The 18,760-nt window shown below is 49.0% G+C and overlaps 2 protein-coding genes across 3 annotated transcripts in view; both read left to right on the plus strand.

Moving 5' to 3' along the window:
* Positions 1-18,760, plus strand: part of LOC100402907 (speedy protein E4-like) — an 80,374-nt gene that overhangs the window by 37,830 nt on the left and 23,784 nt on the right. The window contains exons 4-7 of the mRNA XM_054251147.2: positions 532-617; positions 3,017-3,185; positions 3,299-3,402; positions 4,255-4,388. Of these exons, the coding sequence (XP_054107122.1) occupies positions 532-617; positions 3,017-3,185; positions 3,299-3,358 (315 nt within the window). The 3' untranslated portion in view covers positions 3,359-3,402; positions 4,255-4,388. The remainder of the gene's footprint in view (positions 1-531; positions 618-3,016; positions 3,186-3,298; positions 3,403-4,254; positions 4,389-18,760) is intronic.
* The window catches only part of SNX8 (sorting nexin 8), a 49,500-nt gene continuing 45,292 nt past the window's right edge, over positions 14,553-18,760 (plus strand). The window contains exon 1 of one of the 2 annotated variants that reach the window (XM_035289546.3): positions 14,553-15,189. In XM_035289546.3, the coding sequence (XP_035145437.1) occupies positions 15,117-15,189 (73 nt within the window). In that variant the 5' untranslated portion in view covers positions 14,553-15,116. The remainder of the gene's footprint in view (positions 15,190-18,760) is intronic. The other variant, XM_035289540.3, reaches the window with a different exon arrangement.

The following is an 18,760-nucleotide window of genomic DNA, read 5'->3' on the forward strand; positions in this document are numbered from 1 at the left end:
CTCGGCCTCCCAAAATGCTGGGATTACAGGCTTGAGCCACCATGCCTGGCCTATTCTTGGTCTTTTTATGATTTGTCAGCATCTCCCTCGGGACTCTGCTGGTTTCTTGCAGAGTGAGTGAGTGGCCCCTGCCTCTTCTAGGGGTCCTTAGGGATCTGAGTCCTGGGCCTCAGTCTGGCCACAGCCCTGAAGCTCCTGGCCCCTATACTCTCAGCTCTTTGGGACATTTCTCTGCCTCGCACACACAAGACCCTCCTGACGCCAGCCAACCTAGACACACTCCCTGCAAAGGTTCCATGGGAGCTCACCATCCTGGGAGCATCACCGACATCCCTTCCTCCAGCTTCTCAGATTTGCATCCGACCTTCTAATACCCCTCCACCTCACTATTTCCCAATGAGCACAGTCACCCCAACTCTGAGGTCCCTTCTCTGATGTGCAAACCCTCCCCTGCCCCCATTTCCCCATCTGCACAATCTGCCTTTTCCAAGATGTGACCTCTCCCTCTCTGTGTTCCTTTCTCTCCATCAGTACCTGCTGGCCATGGTCATAGCATCGTTTAGCCGCGCCGGCCTCTTCTCCTGGCAGTACAAACGCATTCATTTCTTCCTGGCTCTGTGAGTGCTTTGCTCCCTCCTATCCGTCACTATCCAACACCCTGGGACAGCAGGGCAAGTCGGATTCCAACCTCTCATTTATTCTTTCACCTACTTGTCCTCTTTACTCTGTGTATAAACAAGATAGGATTATACAATGGCGTTCTTAGACTATTCCTTCTGAAAACAAACAGCCCAGGTGTGGTAGCTCACACCTGTAATCCCAGCACTTTGGGAAGCCAAGGCAGGCAGATCACCTGAAGTTAGGAGTTCAAGACCAGCCTGGCCAACATGGTCAAACCTTGCCTATACTGAAAATACAAAAATTCGCCAAGTGTGGAGGTATGTGCCTGTAATCCCAGCTACTCAGGAGGCTGAGGCAGGAGAATCGCTTGAACCTGGGAGGCAAAGCTTGCAATGAGCCATGATTATGCCATTGCACTCCAGCCTGGGTGACAGAGCAAGACTATGTCTCAAAAAACAAAAAAAAAAATTAGCCGGGGCTGCTGGTGTGAACCTGTAATCCCAGCTACTTAGGAGGTTGAGGCAGGAGAACCTCTTGAACCAAGGAGGCAGAGGTTGCAGTATGCTACGATTAATTAAGCCACTGAACTCTAGCCTCAGTGAAAAAGCAAGATGTTTTCTCAAAGCAAAACCAAACTCAAATGCCAGTTTAAAAATAAAAGAATAAAACCAAAGGAACCATCCACCCCTCCTAAGGGGAGAGGAAAAGAAGCAGACACGACGCCTCCCCCAGCCACAGCCACTTCTGGTTCTTCTGTCTCTCTCCTTCCTACATCAACCCCAAATGCAATGGTTCATCATCCTCCTCCAGGTTCCCATGACAGAGACCCCCTCGCTTCACTCCAATCCACTGACAAATGTTCCCTGCTGGGGTCTCCTGGACCCTCTCCCCAAGCTAGGGGGCTTCCTAGTGCAACCAGAACATCTCTCCAAAGCACAGGTCTGACCTCCCACTGCCCACCTGAACAGCTTCCTTAGCTTTGAAATCGAGGCTCTTTTGAAATCGAGGCCAGGTCCACAGTGCCAATTCCACCCTCTCTACAATCTCTCTGCAGCCAAACCGGCTTGCCATCCTGGTGTTTCCTGGCTTGGTTTCACCACTCCTTCCAAATGCCCACCACTTGACTTTGCATCGGTGTTTTCTGTCTGGGGTCCTGCACACATGTGGTTCTGAAGGGAAGCACCCATTCCTTGACATCAATTCACCCCACAGCCTCTGTGATGCCTTCCCTTATCTTCCCACCTCTGTATGCCCATAGCACAGTAGTGACATCCTATTATAATGTGACATTGGGATGAGGTTTTTTGCCCTGATTTCTTCTAGTGCCATTTCTTCTGTAGACTAGATGCCTACAGAAGGCAGGATCTTGGAAAAATATCAACGTATTTTATTTATTTTATTTTTTTTGTGACAGAGACTCGCTCTGTCCCCCAAGCTGGAGTGCAGTGGTGAGATCAGAGCTCACTACAGCCTCCATTTCTTGGGCTCAAGTGATCCTCCCACCTCAGCCTCCTGATTAGCTCAGACTATAGGGCTGTGCCATCACACTTGGACAATTACTTATGTATTTATTAAATTATATATATATATATATATATATTATTTTTTTTTTTTGAGATGGAGCCTCACTCTATCAACCAGGCTGGAGTACAATGTCACCAACTTGGCTCACTGCAACCTCTGCCCCCGGGTTCAAGCAATTCTCTTGCCTCAGCTTTCTGAGTAGTTGGGACTACATGCCCATGCCACGAGGCCCAGCTAATGTTTCGTATTTGTAGTACAAATGACGGTGTTTCGCTGTGTTAACCAGGATGGTCTCAATCGCCTGACCTGGTGATCCACCCGCCTCAGCCTCCCAAATTGCTGGGATTATAGGCATGAGCCACCACTCCCATCCTATTTATTTATTTATTGAGAGAGAATCTCGCTCTGTCTTCTAAGTGGACCTATCTCGGCTTACTACAACCTCAGCCTCCTGGGTTCATGTAATTCTTGTGCCTCAGCCTCTGGAGTAGCTAGGACTAAGGTGTCTGCTACCACACCAGGAGATTTTTGTATTTTTAGTAGAGATGGGGTTTCGCCATGTTCAACAGGTTGGTCTCAAACTCCTGGCCTCATGTTACCCACCTGCTTCAGCCTCCCAAAGTGCTGAAATTTCAGGCCTGAGCCACCACTCTTGGCCACCAGTTGGCTTTTTGTCTCCATCCTGAAGGTGTGAGGGGCGCCCTTCAGCAGGCATCTGTCCAGCAGGGCCCTCCTAAGGAAGGCATGGCTCTCTGCAGGGTGGGTGCCAGTCCTGACCTAAGGTCCCCCGCCCTCCTCTCTGGGAAGCTGACCTCAGCCAGAGGTCTTTCCTGGTGGTTTCCCTGAGCAGCAGTCTGATTTCTGCCCCCAGCTACCTGGCCAATGACATGGAGGAGGACAACCAGGGCCCCAAACAAGCCATCTTCTACTTCCTGTATGGGAAGAACCGCTCCCAGCGACGCTTATTCCAGAAGCTTCGGTTCCAGTTCTTCTGTTCCATGCACTGCAGGGCTTGGGTTTACCCGGAGGAGCTGGAGGAGGTGGGTGGGGTGTGGGGAGGTAGGGAGGAATTGGGTGGTTGGAGGCTGGATGAGGGGATGGAGGGGTATCCTGGGGGGGTCCCCATTTTCTCAAAGGGCGTTTGTTTTTGCAGATCCAGGCTTATGACCCAGAGCACTGGGTATGGGCACGAGATCATGCCCTCTTTTTCTAGAGCTATAGCACCGTGGAGGCCTGAGGTCATTGGCCTGAGAGAAGGTATGTCCGCATCCCCCCAAGTCAAGGCAGAATATTGTGTCTATTTAGGAAATCTCAGGAACCGAATTGCTTGATCCAGCTTCAAATCTGGGCAACTTGGCGAGATCTACTCTCCACAAAAATTCACAAATTAGCTGGGTGATGTGGGAGGTATCTCTATTCTCAACTACTCAGGAGGCTGAGGAGGGAGAATCGCTGGAGCCTGTGACACTGGGGCTGCAGAGAGACCTGATCCTGCCACTGTACTCCAGCCTGGTCGACACAGTGAGACCCTGTCTCAAAATTCATCAGAAATACTGAGTTCCGGGAGATTCATTAGGATTGACACACTTGAATTACCTATTTGGGTTGAGGATTCAGTGAAGATTCGGTTTATATCTTGTGCAGCTAACCACGTTAAGGACTCAGCATGAGACTTCAACATTAGGAAGTGGGATTATGGATTAGGCTCCGGGACTCGTGGTTTGTGATGTTGTCACATTAGAACCATATCTAGCCTGGTTACCAGTTTAGATCTTAAGTGACACAAAAGGCCCCACATGTGATGAAGTCTAAAGCCACATTGTCTGAGGGTGCTCTACTCCCTGGGCAGACCCACACAAAGTCCTGCCGAGGAAGCAGATCACTGGGGATGGCCTTGGGAGTATTAAGTGAGTTTTGGAGTCGGGGTCACCAAAGTGTGTGTATCACAATTGAACAGCATGGTTCAGAAGCAGGCTAGAGAATGAAGGGCAGGAGATGAAACTGGATTGATCAATTGCTCTGAACTCTAGTTAGAATTGACATGGGACGTGAATGACCTTCCTAGAGAACTGCTTCCTTGAAGCCTGACATCCTCTCGCTCACTTCCAGAACACCAGGTCGAGGGGAGATGCGGATTTTCAGCACAAAGTTCATTCCAATGCTAATGGCAGACAGACACCAGGAAGGAGGAGAGGAGCCATTTGTGCAGATCATCTAGAAGACCCTGGACTGTTCAAGAAAGAGTAAGTATAGTGACCTCGCTGTCATCCTAGGGGCGGAGGGGCGGGGAGACGGTACTTCTAGGAGTCCGTGGAGGACAGTGAGAAACCAGGGGTGTTTCTGGTTCCACCCCTTCCTGAAGCACCACCTCCCTTTTTATATTGCTGAATTCCAGCCTCTCCAAGAGCATTTGAGGGCACAGTACAGGCGCTCAGATTGGCACAGAATTATTTGTAAAGTATGAGTGCCGTCGGATTGTAACAGGTAGCTTCATGCATACTATGCATTTTTGTGGTTTGTTTGGAAAGTGTTGGCCATTGAATTATTCCTACGTTTATTTCAAATAGTTTGGAAATTGTTTTACTTTTGAAAACTTGCTGTTCCTGTAGAGTTTTTGATGAGAATTATAGCTGTTACATATACAGAAATATAGTTTTCTTTTTTTAAGAAAGAATTCTGTTTATCCTAAATCTTTTATTAAATTGTTTTATCTATTATGATATGTGCTCCTGAAGCAAGCACTCTTTATCTATGATACTTACATAATAATCTATTATATTTATAGCTATGTGGTAGTTCCTGTAAATCTTCTAATAGAAATTTTTATTTCCTGTTTAGTGTTTGTTACTGAATTGTGAGAATTCAGTGGTGATTTTTACCATGTCTTAGATATAATGTAATATGTTTAATATATACTATACATTTTATTGGTTTATTTTGAAAAAGATTGGCATAGAATTATTACTACATTTATTTAAAGAGTTTGGAAATACTGTTTTTGAATAGATGTTGTTTCTATAAAGTTGTGTGATGGGTGTTATAGCCATTACGTATATATAAATATAATTTTGTTTTCCTTTTTAAGAGAGGATTCCTTCTATCCTGAATCTTTTATCTGTCAAGCTTTTTATCTGTTATTACATGTGCTCCTGACGCGAGCCCTCTTTTTATCTATGATACTCACTTAATATATCTATTACCTGTATAGCTAAGTGGTAGTTCCCTTAAATTCTTGTAAAAATAAAGTTGGATTTTATGTTTAGTGTATGATTTGAAATGTGAGAATTCAGATGTAATTTTTATCTTCTATTGACCTGTTTGTAAATTACCTTGAAGAGGATGTGTGTTTTGAAGGAGGCCATGAGCTGTGTGTTTTCAAGGGAACAGTGCAGTGCATCTCTTGGGAAACCTAATAAACACGAAGTTTTCTCGTCTTCACAGTGAGTGCTATCAGATTGCTCCAGATTGCTTATTTGCTGTCAAGTGACATTTTTCCTTAATGAGGTTTTGGTTATTTGAACATATTTATTGGCTCTGGAAGATAATTCTGTATTTTTTAAAATATAGAAACAACATAAGTCTGGAAACAGTGCTCACACCTATAATCCAGCACTTTTGGAGGTTATGGAGGGAGGATCACTTGAGGCCAGGGGTTTAAGACCAGCCTGGGTAACATAGCATCTACATCTATTTTTCTCTTAATATTTTTTTCAAAACTAGAAGAGAAGGCTAATCCCAAGTTAGGGTTTTGTTTTGTTTTGGTTTGTAGAGACAGAGTCTTGCTCTCTTGCCCAGGGTGGAGTACAGTGGTGTGATCTCAGCTTACTGCAACCTCTGCCTCCCGGGTTCAAGCAATTATCCTGCCTCAGCCTCCGGAGTAGCTGGGACTATCAGCGCTCATCTGTATGCCTGACTAATTTTTGTAAATATTACAGACAGGGTTTTACCATGTTGGCCAGGCTGGTCTCGAACTTCAGACCTTAAGTGATCTGTCTGCCTCGACCTCCCAAAGTGCTGGGATCAGAGGCATGAGCCACGGCACCCAGCTGACTTCCAGAGTTTTAATAACAGAGATGTGGTTGAAGAAGAAAAGGAAGCCATGGTCTGTAGATGGCAGGAGCTTCATGAAAAGAGGCCAGTGAAGGGCAGGACATGAAGTTCTCTACCTACAGGAAACCAGCCCAGAGCCTCCCACAGGGACTTCAGCACAGAGGGCCGGGAAAATCTGCATGAACCCGAGCCCTGAATCTAAGACAGGACAAGGCCTTTACTGCTTCTGCAGACTCACAAGATGCAATCTCTGTGGTCCATGCCCATGGGGTGATCTGGAATAAAGGGGACCTCATGCCTGTAGTCCCAGCACTTTGGGAGTCTGAGCAGGGCTGATCACCTGAGGTTGGGAGTTTGAGACCAGCCTGACCAATGTGGAGAAACCCCATCTCTACTAAAAATACAAAATAAGCCAGGCATGATGGCACATGCCTGTCAGCCCAGCTACTTGGGGGGCTTAGGCAGGAGAATCCCTAGAATCCGGGAGGTGGAGGTTGCCATGAACCACAATCGTGCCATTGGATTCCAGCCTGGGCAACAAGAGCAAAATTCTGTCTCAAAAAAAAAAAAAAAATGGAGCCTTCTAAATGCAAATAACATGGAATCAAATGTGCAACAGAAATACTGGCACTGATTTGGGCCGCGGAAAGGCCTAAACACGTTACTGCAGTCCATTGCCAAGGTGACTGAAATAGTAAATTTCAGCAGCCATGGCCAAGACAGCTGCCGGGTGGGGAAGTCCTCCAAATGTCTCTGCTTCCTTCAGTAGCTCTTCATAAAATAAGGCGAGGTACTCCGCTGAGGAATTTCTTTTTTCTTTCTTTTTTTTCTCTTTTGAGACAAAATTTCACTCTTGTTCCCCAGGCTGGAGTGGGATGGGGTAATCTTAGCTCACTACAACGGCTGCCTCGCAAGTTCAAGTGTTTCTCCTGCCGGAACTCTCAAGTAGCTGGGATTACAGGTGCCTGCCACTACACCCAGATAATTTTTTGGATTTTTAGTAAAGATGGGTGTCACCATGTTGGCCAGGCTGGTCTTGAACTCATGACCTTGAGTGATCCACCCACTTCAGTCTCCCAAAGTGCTGGGATTATAGGTGTGAGCCACTGCACCTGCCCCTGCCTGGGGGATTTTAAAAGCCAATGGAGATAGATATCACCTGAGTTCCATAAGGTGGCCCCTAAATAGAAGAGGCGGGATATGAGTGCCTGCAAATGTGAACTGGGTTATTGTAAAAGACATCCATGACTCCTTACAGTACGGGAAGGCGGCGGGATACAGCTTGCTCGTCGGCATTATAAGCACCCCATGATGAAAGGAAACAATATAATAGATAAAGCGGCTGACCACTGTGTCTATCATCAGAATATCAATGCTCCAACCAGACCTCCTATATCTCTTCTTCTTTTTTTTTTTTTTTTGAGACAGGGTGTGTCTCTCTCTCTCTCTCTCTCTCTCTCTCTCTCTCTCTCTCTCTCTCTCTCTCTCTCTCTCTCTCTCTCTCTCTCTCTCTCTCTCTCTCCCTCTCCCTCTCCCGTCTGGAATGCAGTGGTGGCATCTCAGCTCACTGCAAACTCCACCTCCTGTACTCAAGGGATTCTCCCACCTCAGCCTCCTGAATAGCTGGGATTACAGACACGCACCACCACACCCAGCTAATTTTATACTTTAATAAAGACAGGGTTTTACCATGTTGGTCAGGCTGGTATCAAACCCCTGACCTCAAATGATCCACCGACCCTGGCCTCTCAAAGGGCTGGGATTACAGGCATGAGTAACTGTGTCCAGCCTCTCCCATATCTCTTTTGGCCAAGGCAGTACAATTCAGAAGAACTGTGCCAGAGAATACTGGCAAATGGACTTCAATGTGATGCCTGCGGCTCCTGGAGGATTTCCATACCTCCTGGTGCTTACTGATACCTTTACCAGTTACCTTTTCAGTCCAGGCCAGACTGAAACAGGAGGAGATCGCTGATCAACCTTAAACTATTTACTAGCAGAACACTGATGGGTATGTGCAGTCACCAATACCTCCCATTGCAATTGGATAAACACCTCCTGGGAAATAGACATTCATATAAAGGAAATATTCAAACAAGCAGAATGGCTGCATTCCTTCAACCAGAAGCGTCCATTCATCTGTTTTCATGCTGCAATAAAGAACTACCTGAAACTGGGTAATTTATGAAGAAAAGAGATTTGATCCACTCACAGTTCTGGGACTGTACAGGAAGCGTGGCCAGGGAGGCCTCAGGAAACGGACAATCATGGCAGAAGGCAAAGGGGAAGCAGGCACGTCTTGCCATGGTAGAGCAGGAGAGAGAGTGAAGGGGGAGGGGCCACACACTTTTAAACAACCAGATCCCATGAGCACTCACTCACTATCACAAGAACAGCAAGGGGGAAGTTGGCCCCCACAAGCCAATCACCTCCCACCAGGTTTCTCCCTCAATATCAGAAATTACAATTTCACATGAGATTTAGGTGGGGACACAGAAACAAACCATATCAAGGGTAGTTCATCCACTGAGATTGATTTATTTATTTAGAGATGAAGTCTCACTCTGTCGCCCAGGCTGGAGTGCAGTGGTGCAATCTCAGCTCCCTGCAACCTCTGCCTCCTGGGTTCAAGCAATTGTCCTACCTTAGCCTCCTAAGTAGGTGGGACTACAGCACAGGCCACCACTACCACCACGTCCGGCTAATTTCTGTACTTTTAGTAGAAATGGGGCTTCATCATGTGGTCTCAAACTCCTGAGCTCAGGTGACCTGCCTGCCTCGGCCTCCCAAAGTGCTGGATTACAGGCATGAGCCACCACACCCAGCCAACCACTGAGATTTAGAAGGCCGTTGAGTCCACTCTACCACACTTGACCTGGTTTCTTCCTCTGCTGGGGGCCCTCGTGGCCATTGTTCCCTGGTACTTTTCCTTTTTTTTTTCAGACGGAGTTTTGCTCTTGTTGCCCAGTCTGGAGTGCAATGGCACAATCTCAGCCCACTGAGACCTCCACCTTCTGGACTCACTCCATTCCTCCTGCCTCAGCCTCCTGAGTAACTGGGATTACAGACATGCACCACCACACCCGGCTAATTTTATATTTTTAGTAGAGATAGTTTCTCCATGTTGGTCAGGTCTCAAACTCCCAACCTCAGGTGATCCGCCAGCCTCGGTCTCCCAAAGTGCCAGGATTACAGGCATGAGCCACAGCGCCCGGCCTCTCCTGTTACTTTTCAGTCCTACATATTTAAACTGATGGTAAGCTGTTTTTCCTCCAGGCGCCAACACTTCCATCTTCAGTTTGTATTGCAACAACAATACCAGCCCTTCCAGCAACTCCAGGGGACCCCAAAATTCATTTGAACTCAGCAGCCTAAGAATTTCATTCCTCTAACTTTAGGGGACTCAGTGCCCCTGGTCAGCATGAAGTAGATACAGAAACATGACCTCCATCCCTCTTCCCTCATGAATGAGGAGTGGAATGTGTAGGCAGGGCATTGGGGGCATGGCTTGAAAATCTGTAACTGCATCAGACCAAATCTACTTCAACTTTTTTTTTTTTTGAGACAGAGTCTTGCTCTGTGGCCAGGCGTCAGGCTGGAGTGCAGTGGCGCGATCTCGGCTCACTGCAACCCCCGCCTCCCGGGTTCAGACGATTCTCCTGCCTCAGTCTCCGGAGTAGCTGGAATTACAGGCATGCGCCACCACGCGCGGCTAATTTTTGTATTTTTAGTAGAGACAGGGTTTCACCATGGTGGCAAAACATTGTCTCTCCTTACCTCAGGTTCTTGAACTCCAGTGAACCACCCGCCTCAGCCTCCCACAGTGCTGGGATTACAGGCAAGAGGCACCGCTCCAGGCCTCAATCCGACTTTTATGTAATGAAGTTGTCAGTTGTTTTTCAGTTGCCATGGACTCCCAGGTTGAAGGTCACATACTCTGAGCATGCCCAGATTAACCAAGCGTGAAACCACGGGGTGGAATTTAAGGGCTCGGACTGAGAAGCTGAGACCGATTTAAGAAGTGTAAAGGGCCGGGCGCGGTGGCTCACGCCTGTAATCCCAGCACTTTGGGAGGCAGAGGGGGGTGGATCACAAGGTCAAGAGATCGAGACCATCCTGGTCAACATGGTGAAACCCCCGTCTCTACTAAGAATACAAAAAATTAGCTGGGCATGGTGGCGCGTGCCTGTAATCCCAGCTACTCAGGAGGCTGAGGCAGGAGAATTGCCTGAACCCAGGAGGCGGAGGTTGCGGTGAACCGAGATCATGACACTGCACTCCAGCCTGGCACCTGGCAACAGAGCAATAAATAAATAAATAAATAAATACATACATACATACATACATACAAAAAGTTTGGTTGGGTGAGGTGGCTCACGCCTGTAATCCTAGCACTTTGGGAGGCCAAGGCGGGCGGATCACAAGGTCAGGAGTTCGAGACCACCTGGCCAGCATGGTGAAATCCTGTTTCTGCTAAAAATGTAAAAAATTAGCCAGCCGTGGTGGCACACACCTGTAGTCCCAGCTATTCGGGAGGCTGAGGCAGGAGAATTGCTTGACTTACCTGGCAAGCAGAGGTTGCGGTGAGCCGAGATCACGCCACTGCACTCCAGTTGGGGCGACACAGCAAGACTGTGTCTCAAAGAAAAAAAATAAAAAAATAAAAAGCCTGTAGCTGGGACTATACCATGCCTGGGTAAATGACAAATGCTGTAGTCCCAGCTACTTGGCAGGCTAAAGAAGGATGATCTTGGCCAGGCATGGTGGCTCACACTTGTAATCCCAGCACTCTGGGAGGCTGAGGTAGGTGGATCACAAGGCTGGAGTGCAGTGGCACAATCTCAATTTACACTGCAACTTCCACCTCCCAGGTTCGTGAGCTCATGACCTGCTAGGACTGCGTCCTCACCAGCAGGCATTCTGAATTAGAGCCAATTATTCTCCCTTCCATTTCCCACCACAGCCCTCATGTTTCTACCTGTAGCCCTGGCATTATTCTGTGTGAGAATTCTGTTGTGTTCTTCTCCACCCACTTCCATCAGGAGGCTTTGCAGGACAGAGGCCTTGTCTGGCTGTCCCTGCATTGCCTCCCACTGGCCATACATTTCATTTTTTTATTTTTATTTTACTCATTTATTTTGAGACAGTGTTACTCTGTTGCCAGGCTGGAGTACAAGCTCACTGTAACCTCTGCCTCCTGGAGTCAAGCAATTCTCCTGCCTCAGCCTCCCACATAGTTGGGATGACAGGCACCCGCAACCACGCCTGGCTATTTTTTGTATTTTTAGTAGAGAAGGGGTTTCACCAAGTTGGCCAGTCTGGTCTTGAACCTCTGACCTCAGGTGATCTGCCTACCTCGGCCTCCCAAAGTGCTGAGATTAAAGAGGTGAGCCACCGCGCCTGGCCTGGCTGCACTTTCTAATCACATTCAAAATATACTTTGCCTGAAGCCTGTCTCTAGGGGTTCTGTTTAATTGGTTTGAGATGTGGCCAGGATTTGAGAATTTTTTTTTGAGACGGAATCTTGCTAACCTCAGGTGATCTGCTGGCCTTGGCCTCCGAAAGTGCTGGGATTACAGGCGTGAGCCATCACACCTGGCCTAATTTTTGTATTTTTATTAGAGACAGGGTTTCACTGTGTTGGCCAGGCTGGTCTTGAACTTCTGAACTCAGGTGATCTGCTGGCCTTGGCCTCCCAAAGTGCTGGGGTTCCAGGCATGAGCCACCATGCCCGGCCCATTTACAGTTTTTAGTGCACCAATTTAATTTTTTATTTTTAGACAGAGGGGCTCACTCTCTTACCCAGGCTGGAGTGCAGTGATGCGATCACAGCTCACTGCAGCCTTGACATCCTGGGCTCAAGCAATCCTCTTGCCTTAGCCTCCAGGATAGCTGGGACTACAGGTGTGTGCCATTATGCCTGACTAATTTTTTTCCTATTTTTTGTAGAGATGGGGTCTCACTATGTTGCCCAGGCTAGTCCTGAATTCTTGGGCTCAAGTGATCCTCCTGCCTTGGCCTCCCAAAGTGCTGGGATTATAGGCCTTAGCCACTGTGCCCAGCTGAGTGCAATGAATTTTAAAAATTTTAATAAATAAATATCTTATAATCTAGTTTGAGACCAAAAATATGTAGCAAACAGTTGGGCATGGTGGCCTGTGCCTTAATCCCAGCTACTTGGGAGGCTGGAGTGGAAGGACTGCTTGAGGCCAGGAGTTTTAGCCACAGTGAGCTATGATTGGGCCACTACAGTCCAGCCTGGGCAACACAGCAAGACCCTGTCTCTAATGAAAATATCATCAGGAAGTGGACAGAGTATGTATGTGTGTGTGACATCAGGGAAAGTGCTGAGTACATTATTTGATGGCAACAGCAGCTGAAAGGAAGCGCAGGGTGGAGGAAGGAAGCAGCTATCAGATGTGGGTGGGAGGTCACAGGAACCTGCTGTGTCCCACTGCACCCTGGGAAAGCTGTTACATGTCCATCAGCAGAAGAACATCTTGATCCCAGCTCACTGCAACCTCTGCCTCCCAGGTTATGGTGGGTGTGCCTGCTCTCATGGAGGTCCTGGTGTGCTGGGACCTTATGGAGTCCTCAGTGCAGTCATCTATAACTGAGGGAGGGTCCAGCAGCTATAGCCAGAGGAACTACCTGGTGAGAAGGGGACGCTTCCTAGGACCTGACGTGGTTCTGGGCTCTTGGTTCTGTAATCAAGTCCCCGGACATTGCGTGACATCAGTGTTAGAAGGTCCAGGATGGCTGGGCATGGTGGCTCACGCCTGTAATCCCAGCACTTTGGGAGGCCAAAGCAAGAGGATCACTTGAGGTCACGAATTCAACACCAGCCTGGCCAACATGGTGAAACCCCGTCTCTACTAAAAATGCAAAAATTGTCCGGTGTAGTGGCTCACAAAACTGTAATCCCAGCTCTTAAGGGAGACAGAGGCAGGAGGATAGCTTAAGAGCCCAGGAGCTTGAGACCTGCCTGGGCAATATAGCGAGACCCCGTTCTCCACAAAAAGGAAAAAAAAAGACAACCCATCCCCCCAAATTAGCTGGGCATGGTGGCACACTCCTGTAATACCAGCTACTCGAGAGGCTGAGACAGGAAAATTGCTTCACCTGGGAGGCAAAGGTTGCAGTGAGCCGAGATCATGCCACTGCCCTCCAGCCTGGGCGACAGAGTGAGATTCTGTCTCAAAAAAAAAAGAAAAGAAAAAGAAGGTCCAGGATCCTTTCTTAGGAAAAAGCCCCTTCCTGATGCAGGCCTACCAATCTCCATGCCACCACCCATACTTTTAGCCTGGAATGACCACAGCATCTGCAGCTGATGTCTCAGAGCCTTCGTGCCCTCCTCCTGCTTAACTCCTCATTCCTCCAGCCCCAACTCTGGCACCACCCATCCAGAGATCCCTTCACCCATGTAGGGAAGGGATCACCCTTCACCATCACCCTCTTCTACAGTGTGCCCCACAGCCTTGCTTCCCTTTGGAAACAGCACACTTACTCCACTCTGGCCATCTGTGCCTCCCCAGATCGAGGAATGCACAGGAAGCATCTTTGTATCCTCAGCACCCAGCCAGGCTTCCTGACTTTCAGGTGGCAACCAGTAAACCAGAGTGGGCCAGCGGGTGGGTGGAAGAATGCAGGACGCAGTAAGTGGTTGTGTGAGTGAGTGAATGCAGGATGCAGTGAGTGATTGAGTGGGTGGGTGAATGAATGAATGCAGGATGCAGTGAGTGAGTGGGTGAATGAATGCAGGATGCAGTGAATGGGTGGGTGGGTGGGTGAGTGAATGAATGTAGGATACAGTGAGTGAGTGGGTGGGTGAATGAATGCAGGATGCAGTGAATGGGTGGGTGGGTGAGTGAATGAATGAATGCAGGATGCACTGAGTGGGTGAGTGGATGTGTGAATGAATGAATGCAGGATGCAATGCACGGGTGAGCGAATGAGTGGGTGGGTGGATGAATGAGGAAGCGCGCGTCACAGAAACCCAGTGTAATCAGAGAATGAGGGAACGAGGGCGTGACTGGGCAAGGGGAGATGGGAGTAAACCAGGGTGCGGCGGGTGTCGGTTTGAGCCCAAGGCTGTGCACTGGCGAGCTCGGAGGTCCGACCTGAGGCGGAAGTAACCCGCGTAGCCAGCAGGCTCTGTGTCCACGTGGACGGGGAGGGGCCTATGGGCGTGACTAGGGGGTTGTGGGAGGGGCGAGGCCGGATGGCGGGCCCAGCGGGGCGGGCTGTGGGCGTGGCGCGCCGGGGAGGCGGTGAGAACAGGCCGGGTGTGGGCGGGGCGCGGGCGCGGCGCGGCCGGGCGGCTCTGGAGGAAGTCACGTGGGCGCGCGGGCTCACATGACTGGCCGCGCGATGGACCCGCTGCCCGCGGCAGCAGTCGGGGCGGCAGCTGAGAAGGAGGCGGATCCCCAGGCGGCAGGTAGGGCGCGGGGCTGCGGCAGCCCCCACCTGCTCTGGTCTTGCGGCCCGACCACCCTTGGAGGGAGGGGCTCAGCCGCTGTGCGCGGTCCCCGACTCGCTTCCTGACCACGCGCCCGGCGTTCGGCCCCGCTCCTCAGTCCCTCGGGGGTCCCCCTGCCTTCCCGTGCGCCTGTCCTTTGGGGGTCCCCCTGCTCTTCCGCACCCTTGTCCGTTGGGGGTCCCCCTGCCCTCTCGCACCCCCGTCCCTCGGGGGTCCCCCTGCCCTCTCACGTCCCCGCCCCTCGGGGGGGTACCTGTGGCCTCTCGCGCCTCCGTCCTTTTGGGTCCCCTGCCCTCCTGCGGCGGGAAAGCCCTGTCCAGGTTACAGCTGGCTGCGTTCCGAGGCGCCTTCCTGGGACTCTCAGAGGCGTCCTCGGCGACAGTTTCCTCCTCGCCCCGGTCCTGGTACCCTGGTCTTCTGCCCTGCCCGGACACGCTGAGCCATGGCCCTGGGGGCAGCTTTCCTGGACTTGGACTCTTTTCCCAACCACCTACCCTCTTCCAAGCTCTTGTCAGGTGTGTGTGGTCTTGGGCCAGTAATTTCACCTCTCGGGACCTCTATTTTCTTATCTGTGAACTAAATCTATAGATGTGTAGCCGTTATTTCTGTTTTTTAGAGGATGGGGTCTTGCTGTGTTGCCCACACTGGAGTGCCTTGACAGGATCGTGGCTCATTGCAGCCTCAAATTCCTGGGCTCAAGTGATCCTCCCATCTTAGCCTCCCAAAGTGCTGGGACTACAGGCGCATGCAGTCATGCCCACTAATTTTTTTTTAATTTTTGTAGAGATGGGGTCTTGTGGCCGGTCGTGGTGGCTCACGCCTGTAATCCAAGCACTTTGGAGGCCAAGGCGGGTGGATCACCTGAGGTTGGGAATTCAAGACCAGCCTGACCAACATGGTGAAACCCTGTCTTAAAAAAAAAAAAAAAGAGATGGGGTCTTGCTATGTCTGGAGCTCCTGGCCTCAAGTGATCCTCATTCCTTGGACTTCCAAAGTGCTGGAGTAAAGGCTGAGCCACCATGGTTCCTGGTCTGTATTTCTCTTCTTTTTTTGAGACAGATTCTCACTCTTGCCCAGGATGGAGTGCAATGGTGGGATCTCAGCTCACTGCAACCTCTACCTCCTGGGTTCAAGCGATTCTCGTGCCTCAGCCTCCCGAGTAGCTGGGATTACAGGCACCCACCATGACTGTTGGCTAATTTTTGTATTTTTAGTTGAGATGGAGTTTCACCATGTTGGCAAGACTGGTCTCGAACTCCTGACCTCAGGTGATCTGCCCGTCTCGGCTTCCCAGAGTGCTGGAATTACAGGCATGAGCCACCGTGCCCGGCCTCCTGTATTTCTCTTTAAGGCATTTGGGTTAATGAAGAGGATAAACATTAGAAGGAATACAGGGAGGGTGCCCCTTATTTCCGGATGTTTCTTCCTGTCATCCTAGCTGCCGGGGAATAAATAGATGGAGGTGGGTGTTGGTGAGTTACGGTTTCTTCTTGGTTGGGGGGCACAAGGTTGGGGAATCCCCTTGATGGGAGGTCTGGCAAGGTGTCGCTGAGGAGGTGATGAGTGAAGTGAGTACTGGAGGGTTGGTAGCTTCTTCATTGGGGAGAAATGGCAGCGGGGAGCAGGGGAGGCATTGTTGCATTTGGTTGAGGTCCTCCATATGAAGACCCTGTGTCTAGAAAGAAGGTCCTTCCAGAATTGATCTTCAGTTAATTTTTTCCTTTTCCTTTTATCAGTGTAAGGGGAGGCTCACTGATTAGAACATCCTGTCCATGAGGTCACATGTTGGAGGCCAGCGTGGGCCCCAGGCCCAGCCCCTTCCGAGGGGGTCACTTGGGAATGCTGCTGCTACCTCAGTTTGTAAAGCAATTCAGCGTTGCTGGAGTGCCTGGTGGTTCAGGGTTCCTCTGCAGTGTTTCCTTCAGGACTCTAGAAGCTACCATAATGATGTGATTTAGAGATTGTCTGAGCTCTGTACACCTTAGGGAGCTGCGTGTCTGGGAGACTGCCCTCTCTTTGATGTGGCCTGGAATTCCTTTAGGTTAGTTGGCTTTTCTTGGGGGCAGTGGTGATTTTATCAGGAGTGCTAATGGGATCCACAGACTACTGGTGCTGGGACAAGGTATGCTTCATAATGCCCTTTCCTGGAACCGGCGAATCTGAAAGTGGAGCTCACAGACTTGGGACATAGCCTGTCTTTCTGTGTGAAATGTGGTCGTCATCCTGGCTGGGGGCAGAAGTGGTATAGCAGACCTTTTTACATTGAGAGAGAAAACTAAAATCCAGGGGTAAGTAATTTGCCCAAATTAGGCGGTGTCAAGGGAATATGTGTTGGTGGGGACCCTGATTGGATGGGCTGGACTCAGAAAACCTCTGCCTTGAGACCAAGCACTGTGGCTCACTCCTGCAATCACAGCACTTTGGGAGGCTGAGGAGGGAGGATTGCTTGAGCCCAGGAGCTTGAGACCAGCCTGGGCAGCATAGCGAAATCCCATCTCAATTTTTTTTTTTTTTTTTGAGATGGAGTTTCGCTCTTGTTACCCAGGCTGGAGTGCAATGGCGCGATCTCGGCTCACCGCAACCTCCGCCTCCTGGGTTTAGGCAATTCTCCTGCCTCAGCCTCCTGAGTAGCTGGGATTACAGGCATGTGCCACCATGCCCAGCTAATTTTTTTTGTATTTTTAGTAGAGACAGGGTTTCACCATGTTGACCAGGATGGTCTCGATCTCTTGACCTTGTGATCCACCCGCCTCGGCCTCCCAAAGTGCTGGGATTACAGGCGTGAGCCACCGCGCCCGGCCATCTCAAATTTTTTAAAAAAGAAAACAAAAACAAAAACAGCAAAGAAAAAAATTAAGTCTTTGAATTTTGTCTGGAGACTATGTGTTGACTTACACTTTGACTATGGTTGGTTTGAAGGAGTAGTTTTGCCTTACAGGTATGCGGTGAATTTCCTCTTCCCTAGGGTTTTGGTCACATAGCCAGAGCCCACCAGTGCTATTCATGTGGGGACTGTAAAATCTCCTCCGTCTTTGGTGTTGCCAAAAAAAAAAAAAAAGTGCTTGTTGTACTTTTCTGCATTAAGAGTCTCATTCTATTCTAATTCTTTGAAGCTTACACTGTGAATGCTCTGTAGGGCAGCTTTCTTCTTAAAAACTTCACTTTCCGCTGGGCGTAGTGGCTCACGCCTGTAATCCAAGCACTTTGGAGGCCAAGGCAGGTGGATCACCTGAGGTCGGGAGTTCAAGATCAGCCTGACCAACATGGTGAAACCCCCTCTAAAAAAAATTTAATAAAAATAAAAATAAAATAAAAAGTAAAGAAAACCTTAACTTTCAGTAATGGCGTACATGGACAAATGTGTTTTCTTTGTGAAAGAATAGAACATTGTAGAATAAGTGAAAGTCCCACCCTAATTGCAGTCATCTCCTGCTGTACCTGAGAGGTAACCATTGTTTTCAGTTCCGGATGGATCCTTTCAGTTCTGTTTTCACATTTTATTTGTGAAATAAATATATATACTATATATAATAAATATATATCAGAAAATATATACCTCCTTATATAAATGTGTTCACATTTCCCTAGGGTAGTGTATTAATTTTCTAGTTTTTTCATTTATAAAATAAAGGAAAAGAAAACTAGAAAATTAATTAAAAAGAAAAAAACTAGAAAATTAATTAAATAAAAAAAAGAAAAAGAAAAAAATAATAATTTATGATTATTTGAGACAGAATCTCACTCTGTTGCCCAGGCTGGAGTGCAGTGGCATGATCATGGCTCACTGCAACCTCTGCCTCCCAGGTTCAAGTGATTATCTTGCCTCAGCCTCCTGAGCAGCTGGGATTACGGGGTTTTGCCATGCTGGCCAGGCTGGTTCTTGAACTCCTGGCCTCAGGTGATCCGCCTGCCTCAGGCTCCTGAAGTGCTGGGAGTATAGGCATGAGCCACGGTGTTCAGTGTAGTCTCTCTCTCTCTCTCTCTTTTTTTTTTTTTTTTGGGACAGAGTCTTACTCTGTTGCTCAGGCTGGAGTGTCGTGGCACCAATCACAGCTCATTGCAACCTCAAACTCTTGGGCTCAGGTG

This window comes from Callithrix jacchus, chromosome 2 (genome assembly GCF_049354715.1).
Source record: "Callithrix jacchus isolate 240 chromosome 2, calJac240_pri, whole genome shotgun sequence".
Classification (NCBI taxonomy): Eukaryota; Metazoa; Chordata; class Mammalia; order Primates; family Cebidae; genus Callithrix; species Callithrix jacchus.